This window comes from Anabas testudineus, chromosome 4, assembly GCF_900324465.2.
Source record: "Anabas testudineus chromosome 4, fAnaTes1.2, whole genome shotgun sequence".
NCBI lineage: Eukaryota > Metazoa > Chordata > Actinopteri > Anabantiformes > Anabantidae > Anabas > Anabas testudineus.
In genome coordinates this window covers 9,517,640-9,528,899 of record NC_046613.1, presented here as the reverse complement: position 1 = coordinate 9,528,899, position 11,260 = coordinate 9,517,640, and the positions used below count along the sequence as shown (strand labels likewise).

At 38.2% G+C, this 11,260-nt stretch overlaps 2 protein-coding genes across 2 annotated transcripts; both read right to left on the bottom strand.

The window, feature by feature from the left end:
- Positions 1-1,750: 1,750 nt before the first annotated feature.
- LOC113150652 (hydroxysteroid 11-beta-dehydrogenase 1-like protein) lies at positions 1,751-5,185 on the bottom strand. The gene is made up of 6 exons (XM_026343264.1): positions 4,869-5,185; positions 3,640-3,770; positions 3,200-3,403; positions 3,014-3,107; positions 2,457-2,622; positions 1,751-2,361 (listed from the first exon to the last, which is right to left on the bottom strand). The coding sequence occupies exons 1-6, from the start codon at positions 4,951-4,953 to the stop codon at positions 2,178-2,180; spliced, it is 864 nt and encodes a 287-aa protein (XP_026199049.1). The 5' UTR covers positions 4,954-5,185; the 3' UTR covers positions 1,751-2,177.
- A 626-nt stretch (positions 5,186-5,811) lies between these two features.
- LOC113151847 (hydroxysteroid 11-beta-dehydrogenase 1-like protein) lies at positions 5,812-11,044 on the bottom strand. The gene is made up of 6 exons (XM_026344733.1): positions 10,681-11,044; positions 8,345-8,475; positions 7,930-8,133; positions 7,744-7,837; positions 6,794-6,959; positions 5,812-6,674 (listed from the first exon to the last, which is right to left on the bottom strand). Exons 1-6 carry the CDS (start codon positions 10,763-10,765, stop codon positions 6,491-6,493), a joined length of 864 nt encoding a protein of 287 aa, XP_026200518.1. The 5' UTR covers positions 10,766-11,044; the 3' UTR covers positions 5,812-6,490.
- Between the last annotated feature and the right edge of the window lie 216 nt (positions 11,045-11,260).

The following is an 11,260-nucleotide window of genomic DNA, read 5'->3' as shown; positions in this document are numbered from 1 at the left end:
AGGCTTCATTCTTTTAGACAATGCATTTAGTCATTGGGTCTCATGTAGGCTCAGTATCTTCCCATGGACACATCAAAATGGAGAACAGTCAGGGACAGAACCACTGACCCTGCAGTTGTTGAACAACCTACTCCAGCTCGTAGTCTACAAAAACTTTCAATGCAGTTTGCTACTTCACTGTCACATATATGATGCCCTGCAAATATATATATTTTTTTCCAAACCAGAAATGGACTTCTTTGGTTCCTGTGAAATGAGAAAAGAGCAATCTCACTTCCCAACTTTGGCACCAGTGCCCTCAAGTGGACATTCAAAGTACTAATCCATTCAGAGTCCTGCTTTTTCTCCAACTATATGGTGTTGAATGTGTATAGTTGAAGTCTGCATGACTTAAAGTAAAAAAAAAAAAAAATTTAATGTAGATACTATCTGGGCTCCAAGGGAAATATAATATGTAATTTGTCCTCTCTATTTCCACCATTTCCAGTCACTAATACAACCCAACCTGTGAGAGAAACTAAATTGGAATACATAAATGGATGCAAACAAATGCATATTCATATACTGTTACTTATTCATATACCTATAATAAAGCAGTTATCTGCTTATCAGTTATCATCTATTTGTTTTAGTGTATTTTGATTATCATATCTGAATTGTTCTTGAGGTTTTTTAGTATTTGGTGCTTTAACTTGCTGCCTTCTGTCATTGAGATTTCAGTAGGATACAAATGTAATAACTATTCCCTGCCCCCACATCAGCCATCCTTCCAGGATCATGCCACTTTGTAGATCTAAAGATGCAGAATGGATCTGAAACAAATCATCAAGCTTCACTCTGCAATGACAGAAAGCTGTAACAAGTTTTGTAACATTTTCTATGACACATTGCAGCAATTCATTGTTGTATAATTCTGGCCAAACATCAATGCAAAAGATCTTGATCATATTGGAAATTTATGATATGACATTTTTATTACCATAAAGTTGTTTATGATTGGCCTGAGATATTTAACACTTCACATGAACACAGAACACAGCTTCTTGTGTGTTCCAGGTCGACGTATTTCATCAACTGTCAAAAAGATAATTTTACTATATGTTTATTATGGGGATCATAGTGGGGGGTGGAGTCATATTGCACCATATTGGGTGTTTTTTGGCTATCCTATCTATAAATGCGGGGGCCAACACTCTAAAGCATGCTATAGTTGTATGAGAGGAATAATTTATTTCAAATTAAAATTACGTCAGTTACTACTAAATGTCAGTTTTGTAGTTAAATCCAGCGTTGTGTTCAAAATTAGAGAAGATTTCTTCACCTGGAGGATCTGGTTTTATTTAACCATGTTTGTTTGTTTGTATATTTAAATCTCTCTACTTAAAGTTTTCTATATTTGTATTTGTGTCGGTTTGTATCCTGTAGATCTGATGGAGTAATCTCACTCGGCAGCTTCGGCACTGTTGCCCTCAAGTGGACATTACTATTCTACTACTATGAGTACGAGTATTAAGGCTACTGTTCTATTCAGATTAATGCATCTTCAACAGAACTAAATATGTACAGGAAGTTTGGATGGACGAGGATTTGAAATAAATCGCATGTATCAAAAAGATTTAGTAATGAATAATAAGATACTTCAAATAATTCTGCAGTAATCGGTAAATGCAAGATTAAATGAGTTCATAATTGTTCTGTACCTGTTATTTCTTGTTATATTTACAGTAAAGAAAGAACAAAAAAAACTTTATGACTAGGGAAAAATATTTAATTCTCACCTTTACAAAGGCTGTCATTCCTACCACACAGTTCCAACAATGTGTAACGTATACAGCCCCCTTTTAAATCTCTTTGAGGTAGGTAAAAATGAAACAAACCCAAGTGATGAGCTTTTCTCCCCTGTAAACTTTTATAACTGGACCTTTCCCAAAAGCAAGATGGCAATAAGAGAACAAGGTCGAGTTTAGTTAAAGACATGATTTTCAACCTGGAATGTTTAAGACCTGATCAACAATGTCTGTGTAAATCACAATATGAAGATAAAAGACTACATCAATTATAGAGTTCTCTAAAATATGAATCTTCATGGGCCTGTGTATTTCTATACATTATAACGCGCTGACCCTATTACATACCCATGTAATAAACGAATTTATCATAGTGCATAGTGGCTGATATCATGGGACATATTTGTAGGTGTTCTGGATGATGTAGTTTGTGACAGAGGGAAACCAGTCTTTAGTGAGAGTCAGAATGTAAGTGAACCAGGGGTAGTAGAGCTCCGGCTGTCTTGTTGCTCCTGTAATGATAATGTTCAAACCTGCTTCTGCTGCAGGATATGCGGGTGCATCAATGACTCCCCTGAAATACAGAAAAATACATACATTGTAGAATCTAAACCAACACTATAAATCCTATCAAACGGAGTTTTTGCATTTACAGTAGACTTCACAGACCTGACTTTCTCCATAGCTGACTCAGTATCAATGAGCCCCAGTGTGCATATAGAGATGGACACATTACTCTTCTTCATGGATAGCTCATGCTGAAGGACCCCAAAGAAGCCATTCAAAGCGAATTTTGTTGAGGTATACGGTGCCGTAAAGGGAGTGGGCATCTTACCTGTGAAGCACAAATACATATTAACAGTCAGGTTTTGCAGATCATCTTTGTCAGACTCCATTTGAAAAAAAAATAGACTTGCCTAGAGGTCCATTAAATAGCTATTCTGGAGCTTCCAATCACACAATGTGATCCGTAGCAGATGGAGGCTTAACTTAATGTTGAGTCAATTCAGTCTGAGGACTTAGACAATAGTAAAAACTCCACTAGTCCTTAAAAGGAAACTAGTTAGGATAAGAAATGTGATATGATTGAAAGTCCCAGAACAGATTCCACTACTTTTTATCATTGTTAAAAATGTTTTGTACAATCAATTATTCTTTTTTTTTTTTTATTAAAACAGAAAATAAAGATGGCTAACTACACATTATTGGCATTTAGAGAAAGTTACCTAAAAGTGACGACACAGCCACCAGTGAGCCTTTACTTTGTTCAAGGGCGTTCAAAGCTCTTTTAGCCATCTGAACATAGCTGAAGAAGTTGACCTTTGTAAAGGACACAGATATACAGAGATCAGTGCACTGCCCTTATCATAAGTACTGACAGACCACCAGGACGCTACATTAAACCTTCATACCTTGAACAGCCACCTGGTGTGTTCTAGATCTCCATCCCACATACTGAAAGGAGTTGGGCCAATGTGGTTGAGAACCAGATAATCCAGGCCTCCAAGCTTTTCCACAGCAAAATCTACCACTTTATCAGGATCTGACTCGTTGCCCATGTCTGCCGCTATGTAAAGAGCTTTCTGGGCTCCCAAACTCAGGCACTTCTCTGCCACCTGCAATACAAACAAGCACTTTTAACCTCATACTGCTACTTCAACACAAAAAAAAAACTTTTTACATTTAATAGCGGATGCTGTTTTCTGTTTTACCAGATTTCTATGAAATAATAAGTCCTCAACTAAGTGACAAAATAGAAAATACATATGTCGAAATGCTACTTATTGTTTCATTAGCATCACAGTATGAGGTCTGATACCATTTACAGTCCATGTTATGAAAGTTCCCTGACCTGCTGCAACACCTTCTCTCTCCTCGCTGTTATAACTATCTGGGCTCCAAAGCGAGCATAATGATAGGCCATTTGTTCCCCAATCCCCGTACTGGCCCCCGTCACCAACACCCTGGCACCTCTGAGCGATTCTGAAACAAAGGCATACAGTTTTATTAGTTTATATTTTGACACACATTCATAGATAAACTAAACGCACAAACATAAAGGTATATTCATTTTGTACTGAAAGGGCAAATTTGCTGTCAGCACAGTTGTCAAACATTCACATTAGTTTGGCGCTGATACAGGCTTGGATACCGGACTTGTTATCTACCTATTTTATCAAGAACCATTCAGCATGTAGAACCTTTACCATAAAAAGATAACCCAATCAAAGTCCTTCATAGGCTGATTCCGGTGAAAGGGCATGAAGACACTTTTCCAGCTCAGCCTCTTATCCTTGGAGGAGTTGGCGCATATTGCAGGAGACACATAAAATCAGCTTTTTTTTTTTTTTTGCTTTTCATGAATTCACATAAATGTGGTGTGATCAACCATGCGAACATGCAGAAATAACGAGACATGAGGAGAACTCCAGGCACAGGCAGATTAATCAGTGGACTAAAACTAGGTGAATTCATTCCTTGTGGAAACTAGGCTATATCCACTCTGACAACACGGACAAATCCTTTAATTTCTCTGGTAACAAGCAGAAAACATGCCAGATTACAGCTGATACTTTGCACACTCTGCCCCTTCTTTCCTAAATGCACATCGCTCCCATTAATACACACAGATATGTTGTTCAGCACAGAGCAGAAGGCATAAACAACACTTGGTCCATCATCGTTTCACTGTTCAAACCCATGGTGTGACGCCTGCATTTGATCATGTTCAGTAACGTCGTTGCCAGGATAATGAACATGCTGTGGATTTTATAACACTAACACTGAGTTGTGTAACAGTGTCAGTGCCACATGCATTCATGGTTGCACAATCCTGGCCACACGTCAATGCAATATGGATCTTGGAATGATTTTATATATTAAGATATGATATATTATGATATGATATATTATGATATGATATATTAAGATATGATATATTATGATATGATATGGCGTCTTAGTTCCCACGAAACCGGGTTGAACTGTTTTAAAGGCTCTTTAACAATAAGTCGTCATATGACTATGAGCAGCCACTAACTCCGGCACAGATCACCGTGACTTCGGTCTTGCAGCTCTTACCTGGGTTAAAACCGGGTGCAGTCCACTTCACAGCTGTGTAAGCAACACACACACTCGCTAACAGGACTTTAGTAAAAGTTCTCATCTTGGAAACTTGACGGTAGTTGTGGTTTTATAAAAGTGCGACACAGACCTAGAAGCTCACTGAGAGGTGATTAGTGGATCAAGTGCTATTTAACAGTCGTTAACCCTTCCCATAGACCATAAATGTATAGATTATAGGTTAACCCTTCCCATAAACATATAGATTATAGATTATAGGTTAATCCTTCCTGACTCCGTCCTGCGTTTTGTAGTCCAAACACAAATACTTCCGGTTTGCGGCTACTACGCCCAGCGTGTGGTAAACACCAAAACAGAAGCATTCAAATTCATTAAATACCAATTAGATACTAGAAAGCAGAACTTTAAAAATAGTTTTTATTTATATATTTGTATGATTACCAATATGTCAATATGCAAATTCAAGAAAACATTAAAATGAATGAGTGACACATTGCTAAACAAGTCAAACACAGAATAATTGATTGGGTTAAATTTCCATAATATTTGCTGACTAGATGATTAATGTGAATAAGAAATGCACAGATCACAGATATAGGCAGGCCCACAAGTATTTGGTTAGAGAGACAATTTCCAACACTTTTGACTTAAGTAAGTAATAATAGTTTTTTGGTTATGACTGGTTGGAGTATATGACTGCAGTGGGTGCTGTATGTGGCTTAAATGCATGATGGGTTAATTGCAGAGGACACATTTCATTGTAACATGTACATGTAATATATGACAAATAAAGGCTTCTTCTTGGGGTGGTTGTGGATCAGAAGGTAGAGTAGTCGTAGCAGTTCGATTCCCAGCTCCTCCGGTCACATGTCGAAGTGTCCCCTGGGCAAGATACTGAACCCTAAGTTGCCCCTGCAGTCAGGTCAGCTGCATGGCAGCTCTGCCATCGGTGTGTGAGTGCTTGTGTGTGCGAATGGATGAATAAGACGCAGTGTAAAAGCACTTTGAGTGACAGTTACTGTAGGTAGAAAAGAGCTATATAAGTGCCATTTACCATTCCAGTCAGATTACTACTCTTGCATGTCATTCTTATTCACCTTTCAACCCTTGAATCCATTTCAGGTCGGTAAAAATGAAACAAATAAAAGTGAAGAGCTTTTCTCCCCTGTGGAATTTATTACTGGACCTCTCCCAAAAGCAAGATGAGGGAAAGTGAACAAGGTTCAGTTTTTGTGAGGAACATGATTTACCAAGTAAAAAGTTAAGGATTAGCTCAAAAGGTCCGAGTGAACCATAATATGAAGGAAATTACAGGCAGGGCTGTCTACAATAACATCATTCCCAGTGTGTTTCAATACATTATACAACCCCAATGCCAAAAGAACTGTGACACTGTAGTGTAAGGGGGGTATTTATTTGCAGATGCAAACCTTCCCTTACCCCTCTCTCAATCCACATGTACAAAAGATGATAAATCCCCCCTCATTATACCACTGCATTCTGTTTTTATGTAATTTATTTTATTGGAATTGCACATAAATATAATATCCCTTGGGGCCCAATATCCATGTCATTAATTGGGAACATGTACTGTATCATGGTACTACAGCTAAACCTTTTTAGGGCTTATATTTGTAGGTGCTCTGGACGACGTAGTTTGTGACAGAGGGAAACCAGTCTTTAGTGAGAGTCATAATGTAAGTGAACCAGGGGTAGTAGAGCTCCGGCTGTCTTGTTGCTCCTGTAATGATAATGTTCAAGGCTGCTTCTGTGGCAGGGTAAGCTGGTGCATCAATGACTCCCCTAGAATGCAGGAAAATACTATACTTAACAACTGTGGGTAGCACAGAAAGATCAATCATAAACCAACACTATAAATCCTATCAAACTGAGCTTTTGCATTTACAGTCGACTTCACAGACCTGACTTTCCTCATAGCTGACTCAGTGTCAATGAGCCCCAGTGTGCATATAGAGATGGACACATTACTCTTCTTCATGGATAGCTCATGCTGAAGGACCCCAAAGAAGCCATTCAAAGCGAATTTTGTTGAGGTATACGGTGCCGTGAAAGGATTGGGCATCTTACCTGTGAAGCACAAATGAATTTATATTATTACGTCTTCCAGATCATTGTTGTCAGGTGTGAAATATAAGACTCCATTATTACTTTTTTGGGGTTAATTTAAAAATGCCTACACTCACACAAATCTTTTCTTAACTACTGTGTGCATACATACTAGGAACTTCTCAAGATTATACTTTAGGATTAAACTCATCTGATCACTCAGCTGACACCCAGCTAAATGTATCTATGAAACCGGAAGAAACAAATCAATTAGTCAAACTTGAAGCATGCTTAAAAGACACAAGGACCTGGATGTCCTCTGATGTTCTACTCCTAAATTCAGACAGAGGTTATTTTGTTTGGTCCTAAAAACTTCAGAGACACGATGTCTATTCATATTCTCACCCTAGACGACATAACATTGCCCTCAAGTCATACTGTGAAGAATCTTGGATTTATATTTGACCAGGCTATCACCCTTACTTCATACATAAAAGAAATCTCTAGAACTGCCTTCTTCCACCTGAGAAATATTGCTAAAATTAGGAGCATCCTGTCTGATGTGTTAAAACTGCTAATGAAGGTAACAGATGTGATAAGACGGAGAGTCCTAGAAATGCTACTTAACTGCAGCCAAGTATTCTTTACATTTTTTAAATCTGAAAGGAAAGAAGCCAAACTAATACTATTGCTGCTATTACTCTAATAATCTGTGGATGTATACATGTGTACATACTGTACATAAATATATGTTTTACAGTTTGCTGTCAACAACAATCAAATAAAAAGTTTGTAACAAATGTACCTGCAAGTGACGACACAACCACCACTGAGCCTTTACTTTGTTCAAGGGCGTTCAAAGCTCTTTTAGCCATCTGAACATAGCTGAAGAAGTTGACCTTTGTAAAGGACACAGATATACAGAGATCAGTGCACTGCCCTTATCATAAGTACTGACAGACCACCAGGACGCTACATTAAACCTTCATACCTTAAAAAGCGACCTAATGTGTTCTACATCTTCATCCCACATGCCAAAGGAAGTTGAGCCAATGTGGTTGAGAACCAGATAATCCAGGCCTCCAAGCTTTTCCACAGCAAAATCTACCACTTTATCAGGATCTGACTCGTTGCCCATGTTTGCCGCTATGTAAAGAGCTTTCTGGGCTCCCAAACTCAGGCACTTCTCTGCCACCTGCAATACAACCAAAGATGAATACTGCAACACTGCTATCAATACAATATAATATAAATCCATTTTTTTAATGCTGTTTTCTGTCATACTCAATTTCTGTGAATGTGAAATGATGAACACAAAACTCCTCAAATAAATGACACATTTGTAGTTAAAAAATAAGTATGAGGTCTGATACCATTTACAGTCCATGTTATGAAAGTTCCCTGACCTGCTGCAACACCTTCTCTCTCCTCGCTGTTATAACTATCTGGGCTCCAAAGCGAGCATAATGATAGGCCATTTGTTCTCCAATCCCCGAACTGGCCCCCGTCACCAACACCCTGGCACCTCTGAGAGATTCTGAAACAAATTCATACAGTTTTATTTTGAAACACATTCATAGATATACTAAACGCACAAACATAAAGGCTCATTTATATAAGTGTGAACAATACTGGTGATTGATAACATTAGACAATTACAACAAGTTACATGTGCAGGTTCATTTTATATAAACATTTACAGTGGGAAGAAAAAGTAGGTGAACTTTTTGAAATGTTGTGGTTTTCTGCATTAATTTGTCATAAAACATGATTCGATCTTTGATCTTCTAAGTCAGGAGTATTAATATGATGTGCCTAAAATAATCACACACAAAAAAGCTACAGCTACAGGAAGCGCATGGTGGAACTTACTGCTGCTGGGGGGGGGGTACAACCAGTTATTCATTCCAAGGGTTCACATACTTTTTCCACTAGCACTATGAGATTTTTATGGTTGTTTTCAATACATACATGAAAGATCAGAATGATAACCCAAACTAAAACAAAGTCAATAAAAAAATGTTCCCACAAGTGGTGAGGCCACTGTTGTAAGCTCCCACCTGCAGCTGGTGAAACACTACAGGAAAGAACATGGAGTAATCCTACGCATCAGCTGAGGCACTTATCACTGGCAACTTTAGTTTAGATTGGTTATCCAAAAGATGCCTGTCTTGAGTCAGCTGGTGTCCAAACTAACCACACCAAAGTTGAAAAAAATCTTGTCCAGTCCTCCATGAATTGATGTAATTCTCATGAATAAACAATTAATTATAATAAGTAATAGGTGATTTATATCACCTGGATTAACACACTTCAACCAAGACACAGACATGATTCCATTTATATGTTTCTAATATTTTACTTACACTACAAAACATTCAGGATCCAGTTGCTGGTTTTCACCTGATCTTTAGCCAACATCTAACAGAAGTAAACTTTGATCCATTGTAAGAAAGTCTGGCACAGACACTGACTAACAGAGAGAAGAGGGGCTGTGCCATCGCTGTTTACCTCACTACCTCACACTGCTCCCATCAGCAATTAAATGTGAAAATGGGCCTATTGTTAAGAAAAGTGACATGGTTGAAGTTTTTAATATTCACTGCCTCACATCATGGAAAATGTTTGATAATTGATCCATAGCTACTGTCATTGCTCCAGCTCTGCCTTCTTAGTAGCTCTCTCTATGTTTAACTTAAAAAAGTTAAACATAAGAAAGTCTCTTTGTGGTGACAACTAAGATGATGCCCTAAGGCTCCTTCACCTTAGCGCTCCTGTTATTACTACAGCACTAATATGCATTTTTAATTCTACTTTTAGGCAAAATGCCCTCAATATAGAAGACTGGTCAGGTGCTTCCACTGGTTACACTGGTGACGTTAATAACTACTGATTCATAAATACATAAATTGTACTTGTACAGCTTGTGCTAAACTCCAAAAGGCCAAAATGTGTACATTTCACAAGGGCACAAACTAGTGGAGTACTGAATCCCATCTATACTGTAAACTGAGATATATTTGATACAGTGCATGATTATAAATAACATGGAAAACTAAAAATTCAAATTATACAGAAACACTGCCTGTTTCTGCGTTCCTGAGATATCCTGTGTGCTCGTGCTGCTGTTACTATTCTTAAACCCCTGGAGGCTGTTTACCGCTCTGTCACTCACACCAAACTCATCACTGTGAGTTAAGGTGAGCTGGTCTTCACTGGCATCTCAAAGGCATCAGCATACATCTCCATGAATAAGTCTTCTCTACAGTACGGATCCAATATGTGACAGGAAAGGCGGACTTTAAAAGTCCCTCATACTAACTTTGTGCTGGGGAATGCAGTTTACTGTTGAAATAAGCTGTAACCTACACAAGACACATTCATTTGTCTCAGACACCTGAAGGTTAGTTCAAGATACTAATAAATCTTTTGATTGTGAATTAATTATGGGTATGCTGTATGTGTACTGTATTTTTGTCAATACTTCTCATGCATGCATGTTAAAGGTTAAATTAAGGTTTACTATCTGACCACATATAAATAGCACCCACCACCTGGATAGTGACAGAGGTTTACAAGGTCCAGGTCCAAGGCTGCATACTGCAGAATGAGTCCGATGATGCAGGAGCATGTATGGAGTGTTACTTACAGCTAAATTAGCCTAGATTTTAACTTTCTGAATAAGTTAAAACAACAAGAACAATCCATAACCACTTTGCTGTTGCAGGTGCATCTGTCTTACCTGCGTTGAACCTGGGTGCAGTCCACTTCACAGCTACGTAAGCAACACACACACTCGCTACCAGGACTTTAGTAAAAGCTCTCATCTTGGAAACTTATTTGCAAGTCGCAGCGTCTCAGAAACTAGTGGCTCAATGCACTTTATGTAACTTTAGCTCTTCCTATAAATACTGGATATACCGCCTCCAGCAGTCGCTCCGCATCTCTGCGTCTGGAAAACAGGAAGACACATGTTCGTGAAGTGAGGCAATAAACGAACAGCAACAGTCCTCAAAGGTTATATTAAACTCAATACCCTCAGTAACCAGTGACAAAAAGATTAGTTTAGGAATTAAAGCTCCTCAGTTTTAGGGCTCAAAATAAAGTGGATTATTGGCTAATGGGCGGTTCCATATAAGAGTGTGGAGGGGGGGGTAGCAATTTTATTTACAAGTAATCACATTTTAATTTACATTTACGGTCTAGAGTTTACATGATTGAAGGGAAATGTTTTTTTTTTTTAATGTGGGTTTTGCATTGGTTTTGTTTATTTGTGTTAGAATATTGTACATATTATTCTTGAGCCTCACTCCTTACCGGTT